General features: G+C 37.4%; 1 protein-coding gene across 9 annotated transcripts in view; it reads left to right on the top strand.

Moving 5' to 3' along the window:
• Positions 1-18,131, top strand: part of LOC134745501 (muscle-specific protein 300 kDa) — a 298,426-nt gene that overhangs the window by 256,490 nt on the left and 23,805 nt on the right. For all 9 annotated transcript variants that reach the window (XM_063679556.1, XM_063679613.1, XM_063679589.1 and 6 more), the window contains 3 exons: positions 2,469-2,669; positions 4,302-4,480; positions 7,007-7,133. In XM_063679556.1, coding sequence (XP_063535626.1) covers positions 2,469-2,669; positions 4,302-4,480; positions 7,007-7,133 — 507 coding nt within the window. The remainder of the gene's footprint in view (positions 1-2,468; positions 2,670-4,301; positions 4,481-7,006; positions 7,134-18,131) is intronic.

Raw genomic sequence — 18,131 nt, 5'->3', positions numbered from 1 at the left:
ATAGGGTTCATCCATTAATTACGTCACACGAATTTCGAGGTTTTTTGACCCCTCCCCCCTCCTTGTCACACTCCCCTCCCCCCTGGTGTGACGTCACATTTTTTTAATAAAATGGGCAAATAGAATTAAGTATAATAATAATATAAAACTATGAAAACGGATTATATCGCGTATATTGAATTTATAATACATCCCGACGTTTCGAACTCTTTACAGCGTTCGTGGTCAACGGGTGACTGAGGAAAAATTACAAAATGCAAAAATACCCACATACTAAAATAATGAACAATCATAGACTACAAACTTTAAGGCTGGTTGTACATGCAAAATCGGTTCATAAGGCTAGTTATACACTATAATTATTTTTCAAGTAAAGATATATATATATACGCGATAAAAATAAACTATGCCGGCTCCAACCCTACACCACGGACCCGAGAAGATTTAATTCCCTCCTAAATTGTAGGAGGGTATCCCAATATGGGACCGGCAACAACGTGTTAACGTGTGTTGTTGTTGCCGGTCCCATATTGGGATACCCTCCTACAATTTAGGAGGGAATTAAATCTTCTCGGGTCCGTGGTGTAGGGTTGGAGCCGGCATAGTTTATTTTTATCGCGTATATATATATATCTTTACTTGAAAAATAATTATAGTGTATAACTAGCCTTATGAACCGATTTTGCATGTACAACCAGCCTTAAAGTTTGTAGTCTATGATTGTTCATTATTTTAGTATGTGGGTATTTTTGCATTTTGTAATTTTTCCTCAGTCACCCGTTGACCACGAACGCTGTAAAGAGTTCGAAACGTCGGGATGTATTATAAATTCAATATACGCGATATAATCCGTTTTCATAGTTTTATTTTATGAGTAACTATCGCGGTAACCGAAGACAATATTATAATAATAATATTTTATCAAAATATTTTTGACAGTAGAAATATTAGAAATTTTCAGAGGGCGGAATTGCTCATGGAAAAAATCAAACGTTAATAGTTGAAACGTTAAATTTTATCGACTTTTTCAGCTATCGCTATTGCTTTAAGTGAACCTTACATTTAGAGCAGTATATTGTTGATTTGTTGTTTCGAGACAAGGATACTTCTTTATCCATTTGTTAATTGTTTTTCTTTTTGGATTAACCATTTTATACAAACGTGAATTAGTTGCAAAAAGACTAGTGGCCGAAATGACAGTTAACTGCCATGCAATTTACTTTTAATCTAATCAAAGAGGTGAAATGGTCAACTAGCTAATCAAAGAGGTTAATGTTAAAGTCAGAAATGTAAAAGGTGACTGAACTTATCGATAGCCGAAAAAGTCGATAAAATTCAACGTTCCAACTCTATTAACGTTTGATTTTTGCCATGAGCAATTCCGCCCTCTGGTAATTTTATAACCCAAAACAGATTAGAAAATAAAATTAAACGATTAAAAACGATTGTCGTTCCAAAAACTTGTTATTTAACTGTACAGCGAATAAAATAATTTAAATAAGTTAATGCGACGTCACAAAGTTTGTGACTCCCCCGTCCCCCTTGTCACAACATGCCACTTCCCGGCCTAGGCCTGCAACTTTGTATGAAATTTCTATACAGACCCCTCGTTTAGCCGCGCCTGAGACGTGGTACTTCCCAGCCTAATATGAAGAACATAATATCAATATTTCATTGCATGTTTGAGAAATAGTAGTTTATGCAACTGATACATAATGAGAGGCCTTAGAACACAAGTGTGGTTTTATGAAACGAGCGTAAGCGACTTTCATAATAGAATCACACGAGTGTTTTAGGGCCTAATTATGTATTGTATACACTACTTTATCTACACACATATCATTAGTACTCTATCGGTTTAGAAGCCGTAGGGAAATGACCTGCATTGCTACTAGTGCTACCTGTAAAATATCTATAGACTATAGATATTAAAATAATGCAATAAAAAATAAATTTAAACAAATACAGAAACAAACTACTCATATTTTCAACTAAAATGTAAATTACAAACAACTTTTTAAAGTTCTACTTTCGTAACAGCAAAAAACCAATAAACAAATGACAACAGTAATGGCGGCAATTCGATCCTCCGTGAAGACGATTTTTTTTATAATATAGACAAACGAATGAAGTCGCTATCCTCATGTCACTCGAGATCAAATGTCGTGCGGTTGATATTCAAAAAACATACTGAATTGACGTCTCGTATCGATAACTGTTTTAATATACAGGATACTAGAATAGAGACCCACTTGAGTTTCGACTGCTGTTCCAAATTTAAACTCATAACCTTACAAAAATCTATAATGTAATAACACATACACATTTTACCTACTATCACAGGTAAGAAAGTTCTCATAGTAAAATTGGTTGTAATAATGCTGGTCATTTCCTACGGTTTCTGAACGCATTTTAGAGCACTAACGATATGTGCGTAGATAAAATAAATTTGTCTATCGCCTATATAGGAAAACCACGCGCAACTAGAAACCGAAGCGTCCGAGCTGAGCGCACGCCTGCGGGCCAAAGTTCAACTCTGGCGGCGGTTCGAGCGGCAGCTGGAGCTGGTGCAGGGCGCGGTCCGCGAGGCCGACTACATGGCCGAGCTGCTCACCGTGCAGGGGCAGGTGGACTACGACCGCCTGCTCAAGGCCACCGAGAAATTAGAGGTGACTTTTCGAGCCACGCGCTAAGGTTGTAGCCGATAACGTGTTTTTCCGCTTTGTGTCGCGGACTAAAACCCTGCCTAATAGCGGGCCGCTGGCAATTAATAAATATATTAAGAAAACTGCTTTGTTAACAAGCTGAGGCCTTAAAAACTGTAATAGATGTCATATATTAAAGAAAAAGTGACGAAGCCCTCCAGTGGTGAAGGCCGGATTCGAACCGGCGTCTTTAGCTATCGCGGCTAACGCCATGAACCCCTAGGCCACCCCGCCACGGCGGTGCCCGTCCGAATTTCTCGACTATATGCCATTTTATTTAGTAAGACTAGGCGTCTTTGACCAGCTCTAAGGGCAAGCAGTGCTGCAGTGTTTTTAATTTATATGTAGTGTGACTACTTAAAAAAAAACAAATCGAAATATTTAATAAAATAATTTGATTTGTTCCCAAACTTGTTCATAGATGTCAGCACCAGTCTCTCTCGCTACAACGTAAATCCGTAAGGAATTCGTTTAGGAGGTGCAAGCGCGCACTGCTTGCCCTTAGAGCTGGTCAAAGACGCCTAGTCTTACTAAGATGGCATATAGTCGAGAAATTCGGACGGGCACCGCCGTGGCGGGGTGGCCTAGGTGTTCATGGCGTTAGCCGCGATAGCTAAAGACGCCGGTTCGAATCCGGCCTTCACCACTGGAGGGCTTCGTCACTTTTTCTTTAATATATGACATCTATTACAGTTTTTTAATTTATATATAGTAGTGTGACTACTTAAAAAAAAAACAAATCGAAATATTTAATAAAATAATTTGATTTGTTCCCAAAGTTGTTCAAGCTGAGGCCTGTTTCGTGAAACGTGCAGTACAAGCAAGGACCTCTTATTAGACTTCCGCTGGTATTGCAAGTTACCAGCTTTCATGAAAAGATCCCCTGGTATAGACTAGCGCAACTTCCCCGGTGGCTCATTGTCGTGCAACAGAAAGTAGATTTTTGACTGAGTTAAGAAACTCCTTTTATAGACCTAGTTGCCAATAATGGCCATATTGCCGACACAGTGGTCAAGCGTTATCAGAGGTCATGATTGCCACTTGCCACCGTTCTGCCTATTTTCAAAGTGAAAATATAAACAAATTTTACATTCCTTTGTCTAATCTCGGTGTCGACATCTCCAGTGACTGACGTCCAATTCCGTAGCCACCTGGAAGGAAAGGCTTCGCTGGCATCCAAATAACTCGGTGTGCTCAATATCTAAAGCGAGGCGATACTTTACTCCGGGACAAAGACTGCTGCTATATAAATCAAACATCAAACATTTATTCAGCAAATAGGCCACAGGGGCACTTTTACATGTCAAATCGCAAGTCAGACCCCATATGGAGTACTGTTGTCACCTTTGGGCAGGAGCACCTGGATGCCAGCTTGGACCCTTGACTCGGTCCAAAGGCGCGCTGTACGAATCGTCCACGATCCCAAACTCACAAGCGGTATTGAACCTTTAAGTCTAAGGAGAGACTTTGCCTCCTTGTGTGTGTTCTACCGCTTGTACAATGGGCTGTATTCTGAAGAATTGTTTGACATGATGTCAAAAAAAAGTCTAAACATTGTGTTTTGAAGTAATTTTACAAGAGTATTTTCCTCACCAGACGCTAAGCGAGTCGCTGTCGCGTCGCTCGGGCGAGCTGGTGGGCGAGTTGCGCGCGTCGGCGGCGCCGCTAGCGGCCACCACCGAGCCCGCCGTCACCGCCAAGATGCAGCGCGAGCTGGACGACGCCGCCACCGCCTACGAGCACACGTGCAGGAACCTCACGCAGCTGTGTGACAGGTCAGTGTCAGTACACAATCATTGGTCAACCGAATGTGCCGAAACGCTCTGCATAATTCAAATAAATTTAAACCTCAAATTTTTATTTTAATAACATAGTGAGTTGAACTATTAGCTAATAGTTATTTACGATACAAGTGCGGAAAAAAGGAAATTCGGAACGAGTGGCGATAAATTAAAACACGACCGCAGGGAGTGTTTTAAATCGACACGAGTTGCGAATTACCTATTCGCACGTGTATCGTACAACGTTTTACAGTACATATGGCCGTTTAAACTTTCAACATATGCACGAAAAGTGCTCTTTTACGCACTAGTGCCAGAAAGTAGCACCATGTGTACTGTAAATAAGTTTTTAATATAGTTGCTCAAAAAGTGCTACTTTTCGTGACTGTTTAGCGTGCGGAAAGTTGGTTTTCGCGAACTAGTGCTTTTTACTTTTCCAATTTCAACTTCAATGAGTTTATTTTTTCCAAATGCATGTTCTATAAGACAGAAACAATTGTAAATATAAAACATTGTACTATTATTACCTAAATATCGTTATTTACGATTATTGGTGTATCATATATTTATAAAAACAATATCGAATGTTGTCTTTGGAAACTTACAACATTCTTGCAGTAAGAAAAAACGCCTCTTCTTTGACAGGCGTTCCGTTCCATTCAGACAACTTATTAAGAACGGTTTTTCAACATAAAAAAATAAACGTGTTATAATACTTATTATAATGAAGAGGTAAGTAATAAAATATGAAATATGCATGTTTTTAGAATTCTTACATTAACAGTAGGTTTTTATGTTCATTACGACGTTTAAAGGAAACTAATATTAACACTCATCAATAAGTAGTCATGAATTGGAACAAGTATAGATTTAAAATAATTTTTAAGAAAAAAAAACCGACTTCAATAGGGGATGCCGCTGAACGTTTACTTATTGTTGATGGTGTACTCTTAGATTCCAGACAATGAAATGAAAAAGACAGCATATTTTACCTAATTATCCTAATCCATCTTTTGCCTAATTGCCTAATTATTATAATATTGCCTAATAATGTAGAAAAGGAGGTAAAACCACCCACTTTTCTAGTAGCATTTCGTTTTTGTAAGGGTCGCAGTTCTAACCTCACCTAACCTACTTTTCTGACAGCATTTCGTTTCTGTAAGGATCACAGTTCTAACCTAACCTAACCTAACCCACTTTTCTAGTAGCATTTCCGGGTCCGGGTCTGGGTCCGGATCCGAGTCCGGGTCCGTGTCCGGGTCCAAGTTTGGATCAGAGTTCGGTCCGGGTCCGGATCCGAGTTGGGGTCCATGTCCAGACCCGGGTCCGGGTCCGAGTCCGGGTCCAAGTTTGGGTATGGTCCATAAGGAAGAGAACAAATCGCCAAACGTGAACTATGTGTCATTGAAGAGTTCCATTCTGATCATCATCAGCAGTTCCACTTCATCAAATGTCACTTTTTTAATTGTAAATGCTGGATTTGTTGATAAAAATACAAAAATCACAATATGTATGCCTTTCACATTTGAGGAGTTCCCTCGGTTCCTCATGGGTCTCATCATCAGAACTCGAGCTTGACAAAAATATGTCTTAAAAACTTAAGTTGCTTAAGAAACATAAAGAAGAGGACAAATCGCCAAACGTAAACTATGCGTCATTAAAGAGTTCTATTCTGATCATCATCAGCAGTTCCACTTCATCAAATGTCACTTTTTAAAATGGAAATGCTGGATTTGTTGATAAAAATACAAAAATCACTATATGTATGCCTTTCACATTTGTGGAGTTCCCTCGATTCCTCATGGATCCCATCATCAGAACTCGAGCTTGACAAAATCGTTTCTTAAAAAACCTAACTTGCTTAACAAACATAACGAAGAGGACAAATCGCCAAACGTGAACTATGCGTCATTGAAGAGTTCCGTTCTGATCATCATCAGCAGTTCCACTTCATCAAATGTCACTTTTTTAAATGTAAGTGCTTGATTTGTTGATGAAAATACTAAAATCACTATATGTATGCCTTTAACATTTGAGGAGTTCCCTCGATTCCTCATGGATCCCATCATCAGAACTGCGTTTTGGCAGAAACGGGACCAATCTGTATGTATATATTTACAATTAAAAAAATAATTTTCAAAATCGGTCCAGAAATGACGGAGTTATGGAGTAACAAACATAAAAAAAAAAAAAACAATCGAATTAATAACCTCCTCCTTTTGAAATCTTGAAGTCGGTTAAAAATTGGAAAAGTAAAAAGCACTAGTTCGCGAAAACCAAATTTCCGCACGCTAAACAGCCACGAAAAGTAGCACTTTTTGAGCAACTGTATTAAAAATTAATTTTATACATACAGTAAGATTTTCCTAAAATAGGTGACTAAATCAAGAATGCTAACTTGGAACACCAATTTAAAAATTCAAAACATTAACTAACTAAATACATCATTTTGAAAATTCTTAAGCTTACATTTTAGATGGGTTTCCCTACACCAGTAAGACAATTTTTACTTGGGCACAGATACCACAAAGCGGTCGAGTTATGGAAGCGTTACCGCGACGCCGCTGCCGCCGTGCGGGCCTTCGCTGAGCAACAAGAGGGTCGACTGCACGCGCTTCGACCCGCAGAAGCACCCACTATCGCCCAGGTTAGTTTACTTCTAGCAGTTTCGACCTTCGCTTTACTCAGACGGTTGATGAGGAGTTAAATATGTACAGCGATTGATAATAAACATGGATAACTAACTTCAAAGAAGATATCAGCTTATAAGAGGCTACAAAGTACGCATGCTCACCAGCGGACCAATTGCAACGTGAAGCTTTAGGTATGGGTTTTCTTTGAACAAGATTATACTTGGTCAATTTCACCGACCCGAAATACTATTGGTCTATTATAAAATTAGTCGTTCTGATTGGCCGTAACCATGCAGTAACACTGTCACTTGAAAATACATGACAATGAAAACTGTCTGTTAGTAGACGGCTTCATGCAATATAGAACATGTTTTATATGCAATATTTTTGTATGATAATTTATTATTTTATTGTCAAGTGAATAATGGGATATATAGGTAGTTGGTTAAGCAAATCTTGTCAGTAAGTAAGAACAAAAAAACTACTCTCATCCCCTTCTTCTGGGCGCCAACACCAGTGCAAGACAAAGACAGCATGACTCTCTCCGTCTACGCCCGAAATGAGACAGTCCCTTGACAAACTATAGATAATTTATTATTGGCCATGTACATTTGTCGCACGTGTTTATCATTATTACGTGTTGATAGCTGATCGAGTGACCGGGTCGTGGCCTGCGGCTATAATAATTGACTGTTTACATTTTTCTTACTAAAAAAGCAATACAGTAAAAACTTCCCGTCCGCTAAAACAGGACCATAATGTTTCTCACCATTTTAACCGTCCCTGTAGGGCTAGCACATGATTGGCGCGACAATATCTTGCGGCGACATAGACTACCCGTCCCTTTTTTGAACATAGAAAAAGACGGGTAGTCTATCTCGCCGCGTGATACTGGTCTTCCACGAATGTGTCGTTTTCAAGCAAAAGGTACCACATCGTCGCTTGCCATAAGGACACTCTGACAAGCTTTCGTATAAAGATACAAGCAATTTTCGTCCTTATGGTAAGCGACTATGTGGTACCTTTTGATTGAATACGTCACAAATATTTATATACCAAAATTAGCCACATCCTTTAGCCAACTTAACGAAAAGTTATAAATAGCAGCGAGATGCCAGGGACATAGTTAAAATATACACATTAATAAAACGCCACCTACAACGGCGATTAGTATTTATTATCACAAATTTAAATTAAACGGACTATATCAAAACAACTTCATTAACAAATTTAAAATAACAGGATCTTAATATAAATGGCTGATGTTTAAAAAATGCATAACATCATCCCCATATAAGATCTGTCTGAGCAAAAGAAATCAAAATAATATTATCATGGCCAAATTATACGTGAAAGGTAATCCCATAATATTTTCAGTGTTTGTTGGAACGGCTAGCACATCATTCAACCGCACAATAAGGCATATCTTTTCCTAAAAGAAATAATCTAAATACTTCTTACTACGACTGTGACAACGGGCTGCCATTTGCGAACTACATAGCGCCGTGGCACAATATTTACGCCCCACCCACCGTGGCACAAAATGTGTGGGGTCATTTTGCAGAGCTAGTTCGTCATCTATGTTTATTATCAATCGCTGAATATGTAGTATTTAATTATTGACTCGGTAAGGTGAAATTAATGTTTGACTGAGTGCAACTGGTTCGTGTTACGCTCCTACTCTGAGCGTTCTCTCTCGTTGTCTTAAATTTAGTAATAAAGCTTCCTTCAATTAGAAAATCGACCGTCTTAGTTAAGTGGTAGGGCTGAAGTTACTATTTAGTGTCCTTTTTAAAAACTGAGTTATGTATGTTTCTAGCTTGCAATTAGTAGTATATAGCAGTAGATAAGCCGATAATTTTGATACGGGAAGAATTTAAATACGGCTTAAAGTTGCTTGCGTGAATGTCCAATAAAAATGATCATCTTTTGTGTATGTAACTCTAAGCGCGTTTGGTCAAACGTTCAGTATTCTCTGTATTATTTCATTTAAAATCAGCGAAACAGGTCGGTAGCTTATTATGTAGATAAAACCTCGTAGTAGATTTGACCACTTAATGACAGCTAGCCACTCTAAAATAACCCTTATGGACTTTATTTTTTATGAACCCCAATATAGTTAGCTAGGCCGAACTTGGCCTTTTTATACGTTTGTCAGTAGGTAGAGTTAGCCAGCCGTGTTGAATGAGTGTACACAGAGGGCAAAGGTCTCAAAACAAGAAACGGTTAGGGTAGGGTTGAACAAGACAGTCTCACAACCTTAGACGTAAAAAAACATCGACATAAAAGTACATGTACCTTTGTGTTTGAAGCTGTCGATGTCGGTCAATAAGCCAGAACATAAAACATAACGGCGTTGTGGAATGCTAAGTAAACAATAACTGCGCATTGCGCAAACATTTCGGCAGAGTGCAAAAAATACGGTGATGCGCAAAAAGTTTTGAGAGCTAGTTAAAATTTTATATGGACAGATAAAGTATATATACAGGATATCATTATTTTAGATTTTATTTCGATCTATAATTAGATTAATTATCTGATTTCGATACTTACTTCGTAAATGTGTTTGGTTTTATTGTTTTGGTAATGTATTTGTCTTTATACTGACAACACAATAAAATCAACAAAGAACTAAGTAAGTAGTTTCTTGCTTGTTTTATTGAATCATGCAGGCATCAGTGCGCTGCGTGCATAGTAGATTGTTAACCAAGGGTTGAAAGGCACCCATTCCTGTCGAGGTAGTTTGGCCAATAGTCCGAGACGGAAATGGTGCCTCTCACCCGAGTTCAACACTCTACTTTTTATATCGAATGCGAGGAAACCAAACAAGACAAGGCAATTTTGCAAAAGCAGTAATTAAAGTACCTACTAGACCTACGGCCATGATTTTTTTTCTAAGGACTTTCAATCGGAGACCTTTCATGTATTGCAATATTTACGAAAACACATATTTTTCCCCTCACTAGCTCAGAAAGCCGTCTTTTATCCTTTAAAACAAGCGGGGAAAAACGCATTTTATCCACTAGTGGGGAAAGTAATTTGACCTTGGATGGAGCGTGTTTAAGTAGCTTGACAGATAACAAAACGTAAAACGCTCATAATAATGGTTCGTTCGATATTAATTATCATTAAATAAATGATTTGAGAATCTAATAAAATAATACCAGATTTAGCTTTATTTAATGATTTTAAGTCATAAACCTAAAAATTCCATAATAAACGTTTGTTTTTTAATAATTATGTTAAATATAATTCTGAACGCACAAGTTAAGTCGATGCAATTTCAAAACGCATCATTGACATTTCATACGTCAGAAATGTCAACATTGACAACAAAAAATTTGCTTTAAAACTTCTCACGTAAAAGTACAGAATTTTGAGTTTTTTGTTATAATATCGTAAAAAAATGAGTGATTCCAGTTGATGAAGATGATCTAACGCCTGTGGATGTAGCACTTTCCTCGCTATAGTGAGGGGAAAAGTTTTGTGTTACACACGGGTGCAAATGTATTTTACTTCTCGTGTGTTAAAACAAGTTTCAATTCCACACTCGCGGGTAAAATACAACTTTGCACCCTTGTATAACAAATAACTATTAACAAACTGCAGTAATTTTAAAATGATTTGCTCATTGTAGTATCAAAACAAGGGCCTGACACTTTGATAGAGAGAGATAGTCTTATTGCGATTCCTATAAGAGTAAAGAGAAAATAGTGCCATGCTTTGTCCTTATCACCGACCAGGTGGCATCATAGGTAGGAGGCGATGGCGAAATACCGAAATTTATAAGTGAAAGAGAAAAAATCCTATGCTGCCCAAATTTTATTTGAATATTCTTTCTCTTACCCCCGGTCGCTCGGTGGCGCGTCTATAACTACTTGTATATACTATGTCTATGTATTAAAATCAGCGGGATTGCCTCTTACTTTTAATTTTTTACTTTTTTTTATTCTAAAACTCCCAATAGTCAATGGCATCCCAGTCATTTAGCCAACATAATAAAAGTATTTAAAAAAAATTAAGTATCAAATAACAATTTAATGAATAAAATTATCAATTTTTATCTTATATTTTATTTTATTTTCATGAATATAGTGCTAAATAACTTTAAAACCTCATTTTAATTTCGTACAAACGTTTAACTGTGGCTGTATAAGATTCTGCCTTTGCTCATTTAAGCAAGTGTAAGGTTTAAAAAAAAATTGGTGTATTCCTTTTGGGTCCCGCCTTATGAAATCGAGTAAATACAATTCAACAAAAGAAATCAAGAATAATTTATTTTTCAACACACTTGCTCAAAACGACGTTTTTATTCCACCGATTTTTGGCTCATAATCCTAGATATTAAACACGCGTGCTCTTTCAGTGTATTATTCCACTCGTGCTTTTTCATTATATTATCCGACTGAGTTAAGAAGCTAACTGATTGCTAATAATATGCATGGAAAGGGAGCCTTCTTTAATTGGTCGGACTGGCGGGCACGGGCGCGCCCGACCGCCTGCGCAGTGCGCGGCCCGGCCGGCCCGCCCGCCGCGCCGCCCGTACGAGTATGACAGATGAAACACACAATACTAACTGTTTTAACTATTAAAATTTGATTAATATGAAAGTTTCTTTTTTTTCTCGCAAGTGTGTTGAAAAACGTCGTATGAAACGCGTGTGCATTGGTCATTATACACATCGGCTTTCTTATTGCGCGCTCGCTTACAGCTCGCGCGCACAATATCGCCTCGTGTGTAATGTCCAACTTAGCACACTTGTATCATAATGTACCTACTATTAACAATTTACTTACATCATTTCTGATAAAAAACGATTCAATTCGGAATTTTTAGTCCTAGTTAACCTAACATTAAGTAAAATTATCAACCGGTTATAACACTCTTTGTTACAACTACCTACTGCCGGGCTAGCACATGATTGGCGCGAGAGTATCTCGCCGCGACATAGACTACCCGTCCCTCTTTAATTCATACAGTTAGTAAAAGGTGGGTAGTCTATCTCGCGGCGAGATACTGTCGCGCCAATCATGTGCTCGGCCTACTGTTATTGGTCCCCGTGATACAGGCGCGCCTAGTAAGTTAATCTTTCAGGAATTGTAAACTCTTAGTTAATAAATATTTTTTCATATTTTTTTCATATTTTCATAAATAAAATTAGAACCAATTGTTCCAGGCGGGGAAATAAAGACACTATTTTTCAATTTTGTTTCAACTCGGTTGCTTGTAGGACGGGGACGCAGAGGAAGTACACCACTTTTCTGCACTAGAGCAAAAAGGTATCACTTTCTGCGCACTTTTTAGAACAACAACGACCCACTTTCAGAGCATGAGTTATGAAAAATAAAGTTTTCAGCGAAACAAATAACCTTAATAATAAACCCTTAGGTACTAGTAAATCGGACCTCCTACTCATTGTACAGAATTGGGTTAAGTATATGTCTTTGTTGCCACTGTGCACAACAAAGTATGTAATTTAAAAAATATATTTATAAAGCCTGTCTAGGTGTATACCCCACCTATTTTGGCTATTGAGTCTATACTTATAGTATAGACCATTCGGATATTTTGAATAGCCTATCAATAGGTATACCTATTGATAGGCTATTCAAAATATCCGAAAATGCCCTAAACGCATTGATAGCCGAATATCACTCTTACAATGTAATGAAGACAAATCTATATGACACCTTCTATGTTAAATGTCTACGTGCCCAAAAAAAATGGCTACTATAGTACATTATTAGAGGCCGGGAAAGGGCAACTCAATAAAGAAGACGAATCCACGAATTGTTATTCCTGCCGAGGCATATACATATAGTGCTTTTCTCCAAACATGCGAGGAAATAAAGTAAAATAATCATTATTTAAGCATCAAGCATCACTCAAATCGAACCTTCATATCAAAAATGTCAAAAACAATTTCCCTCTTTAATTATTTTTTTAAAGGTAAAGGCACAACTTATTCTGCGATTTAAAATTCGTTCATTCAATATAATTGTGAGATAAAAAATAATAATTGTGCAATATAAGCTGTATGTGCACGTATGAGTTCCTTACAAAAAAATATTTGATTTTATTAAGCAGTATTCGCACGATCATACACGACGGTCTTGTAAGCACGACACATGTAACGTCGTTTATCTTACTTTCTCACTATCCGATAGCTTGAAATGATAGCTGACCGGGTCGTGTAGACGCGGCCCGCGGCTATAATAATTGGCTGTATGCATTTTTCTTAGTGGATACCTCGGGTTAAAGATATTTTTATTTGTCTCAAAAGAAATATTACATTTCACTTAATGAGATAGGTCAATACATGCAAAAAATATGTTGGCTACTGAGCGTTAACAGTAATACAAAATACATATTATGTTTTTTAGAGGGACAGTAATAACAAAATGAGCAAAACAATAAAAACTGACCTAAGCTAATTAACAGATAATAACTTCTTGTGGTGTTTTTATATTCCCAAGTGTTTATCCATACTAATATTATAAATGCGAAAGTCTGTCTGTCTGTCTGTCTATCTGTGTGTGTGTTCCCTCTTCACGCTTAAACCGCTGAACCGATTTAGATGAAATTTGGCATAGAGTTAGGTTGAGTCCCCGAGAAGGACATAGGATAGTTTTTATCCCGAAAATCATCCCTTAAGAAAGTAAAAAGCGGGGTGGAATTGAGATAATTAACGAAGTGCCTGCTAATTTGTGTGCATAATATGCTCAAATTTAGATTGCTATGAGATTTTCTCCAGGCGCTATTCTTACTCTAGCTGCGGTTACTAAGTCGCGGGCAAAAGCTAGTACCTACATATTTTAAAAAGTAAAAAACCGGCCAAGTGCGAGTCGGACTCGCGCACGGAGGGTTTCGTACCATTACGCAAATAACGGCAAAAAAATCACGTTTGTTGTATTCTATGGGAGCCGCTGAACAATAATGGTTTGATTTTTGTGAATTAGATTTTGACCATAAAGAAGAACTTTCCGTGCTATTTTTGCTACAAAAAGGTGAACTTCCGAGCTTATTGGAAAAGTTTTACTCAATAAAAAGTGAACCTGTATATGTCACACCTGCGAGTGTGCACACTTTTTTCACCGCGCAATCAATTAGCGAATGCATCGCAAAGTGAATTAAAGAGCGTGTCCGTGACTTCCGTGAGTCATGTTGTCTGGAGGCGGTCGACGGTCTTCACTTAGCGGTAACTGGTACGTGGGCTAGGTAAAACTGCCTGGATTAGGTACCGGCTTTCCATATATGTAGAGCGGACTTTAGAAATGTTATACTGTAGGTATAATATAAGTAATATAACGCGTGTCTGTTCGATACAAATGTGCGCAACGTTCCGCGTCTCCGCGTACCTATAGAAGCTAGAAATTCACGTGTGTATATTTGTTTCTAGGAAATCAGACATCAATTAGAAACACAATATTGTAAGTGCCTATCTGCAAATGTCACGCGAGTTTATGACTACAAAAGAATAAAAAACTGTACCTACCAATTGACAGGAGCGTTGTTGATTATAACTACTTAGTTTATATTCAATTTAACATTTCCATACTGTTAATTTTAGCGTGTTTAGTCAAAGTTATGGTAATAACAACTAACGGCTCAAACAAACGAAGCCATTGACCTGTTCTCACGGTGTACCTAACGTTCGTTTAATGTTTATAATCCTATATTACGAAATTGTTTGATAATGAGGTATGTTTACGTAGCATCCGATAAGTTATAGCTAAATATCCGGTTCGAAGGACCATTGCCTACTATGGCTACTATCAGTGCTATCTACTATGTAAGGTATATAGTGCGCCATTGGAAGTCGATACGTCTTGGGTGCACTGTTAGTTGAATCCGAGAATAATGTCAAGAAAGGATAGGGTAATACATGTGATGCCATCAGAGACCACTATATATTATACCTCGCTTTGGGAACGATCTGATTTTATTAAAACCACCTGATAGTGTAAACGACAACTGCCTATTTGATGATGTATTATTTCGCTATGAGTAATGTTAAAATGTTGGCACATACATATCTATAAATTCAGAATTACCACCCTTCTTCTATGACAACGTTGCGTGGGAGTTAAAAGCCCTGCCTGTTGACCTCATTACATTAAGGAAATGATGAGATTTCCACACCTTCCAAGGCCACGGAAACCTTCAAGTAAGACATAAAACGCGATAAAAACCCTCCATGAACTAGCCACAATGAAATAACCGAATCGCAACTGATAAGGCGATAAGGCGCCAGTCGCCCCGCACACGTCGGGCCTCGCGAGCGTGCGTCGCGCGAAATGCGACCACGAACTACCTAACTCGAAAAACCTCGAATAATATAACGAAACCGTCAGAAACCCCGACGAAAACGAAATAATTTAAAAGTAGCGCGTTGTTTTATCATGTATTTTAAAACAGTTGGACACAGTTTAAATTTTAAAGTAAACTCGATAATATTGCTACCCTTAATTTCAACTAGGCAACTTTTAATGTAGGTACGTTAGTAATTAAGTGCATAATGTTCAGAATTAGGAATGTAAATAAACGGCCTATTGTCGCCAAGGTTATCTTTCACGTGTGACTTCAGTGCACCAAGTTCATGTTGACATCATGGTTGTATGCATAATTCCATAGTTAATTCGATTAAACGATAAAACTAAACTGCATTTTAGCCTTGAAGCTTCTTGCTCCAAATTTGATTTTTATTCCGCGTACAACGTAAACTTCAGTGTTATTGGCCAGTGCACCGTGAGCCGTTGGCGTAGATTAACGTGTGCTTATGTTCGTCAGTTTTTGCATAAAGCAACTTATTTGTTATTCGATGGCCGTGATTGTGACAAAAATGATGGATTACTGTTCATTGAACGAAGTGATAATGAAACTGTGTCGGGAGAGCACAAAGTGATCGTATCAATATGTCACTTCAGGAGGTGAGACTAAGTTAAAATACCTTCCTACATGTGACATTTTTTGTGTAGCAATGAGGGTACGCCTTGGACGTGGGTACAGTTATCGACAGGAAAATGGTGATAACAACAAATGTTTGAGTATAAATTACCTACACCGAAAACAGTTATTATTTTAAGGATATTTATTTTGTCGTTATTGGATAATTTAAATTTTAATTGTTCGTCACCAAATCTGTTGTCTAAACAGATAAGATAAGATAATCATTTATTGCATATTTATGGGTTGTTACAGCAATGCATAATTCGTCTGCAATAGACGCAAAGGCCTGTGATGATTAGAATGTTTGGCCTAAGTAGTGTGTATCAGAAAATACTTATTTAATATTAATTAGTAAGTATGTAGGTACCAAAATTTCAGTATTAACCAATCTATAATGACAGATCGGGTGCTGACTACACAAGGAACTTACTGAGAAATAACTAATTTATTGGGAGCAGTTACAATGACACCTGGGGGCCGATTTTTGAAATTCGATCGCTCGATTTCGTGTATTTCGTTCAATAATATCTCCACTACTAGGCATTTAAATTCTACTATATAATAGCATTAAAAACGAGTGGTTAATTCAATACCACTAGATTCCCAATTTCTATCGCTCGTATTTCAAAAAATAACATTTCGCCGTTTTCCACCGATTTTCGAGTGACGAAATCGAGCGATCGAAATTCAAAAATCGCCCCCCTGGAGATCTTGCTGAAATATTTATGCTGTAAATAATATAGCTAAAAATAGCAAATACGGCAACACGTACTGGACTTTAAACCTATATACAATTCATATTAAGAAAGTAGATAGATAATGGGTTGTTCTTATAAAGTAAAGCAGATAATCCATACTAATATTATAAATTCGAAGTCTGTCTCTGTCTGTCTGCCTGTCTGTCTGTGTATTACCTCTTCATGATTAAACCGCTGAACCGATTTAGTTGAAATTTGGCATAGAAATAGGTTTTATAGTCCCGGGAAAGACAGGATAGTTTTTATGTCAGAATTGTCGGAAATCATCCATAAAGCGAGTGAAAGGGGGGATGGAATTGAGAAATTTAATGAATTGCCTGATAATTGATGTTAAGCAAAAATTAAGCTTATGCTCAAATTGAATGATTGCTATTACACTTTATTCAGGCGATAAACTTACTCTAGCTGCTGTTACTGATTCCACGCAGACGAAGTCGCGGGCAAAAGCTAGTGTTAAATAACGTTGTAAAACACGCTTAATTACCACAAACAAATTAATACTTAAATACAATCATAATGAAACACAGGACCAAAACAACATAATTTCTCTAATATTTAAACGAATCGAAACCAAACTAATTACCAACAATACATTACTGTCGACACGCAAAACTAGCATTAGTCTTCTCGGCAATAGAGGCTGTAATCGCAAGGAATAGAAACACCCATTTTCTAAGTAATTAACAAGTTGCTGAAAATGTTCAAGGGCGCACTTTCTAGTTCTGCTGTTGCCGTAGATGCAGACAAGTACGTGACTACATGTAGAAGCGGCAAATATGTACCATTTTCAACCACAAGGGGTTCTTATTGTAGGCTGTCAATAAGGCGCTATTTCCATATAGCTTCAATTTGAAATCAACCTTATCGACAACCGGCAATGTGGTACGTTTTGGTTGAAAACGTGACATATTTAGGTGAAACTTTCTTTTACCCAATATCGAAATTAGGTTTAAAAACATGTTTTATTTGACGTAGTATATGACAATATGACGTACTATAATAATAGTCGTTATGCTAAATAAAATATGTAATATAAGTATTATATTAACTAGTTTAGCTCATTAGCATTAAACATTAAATTATTTAATTTATTAAACTGTTATAGTTTTGTTTACCAACCGTTTTACTGATTTGTCTGATATTGATGATTTATAACAAATTAAGTCATCATCTTCCTCGCGTTATCCCGGCTTTTTTGCCACGGCTCATATTGAATCATTTGCGCCCGGTCTTTGTCAAGTAATAGTTATTTGTTATACAAGGGTACAAAGTTGTATTTTACCCGCGAGTGTAGAATTGAAACAC

This window comes from Cydia strobilella, chromosome 1 (assembly GCF_947568885.1).
Source record: "Cydia strobilella chromosome 1, ilCydStro3.1, whole genome shotgun sequence".
Classification (NCBI taxonomy): domain Eukaryota; kingdom Metazoa; phylum Arthropoda; class Insecta; order Lepidoptera; family Tortricidae; genus Cydia; species Cydia strobilella.
The sequence above is the reverse complement of the archived record's forward strand: the minus strand, read 5'-3'. Positions and strand labels throughout refer to the sequence as shown.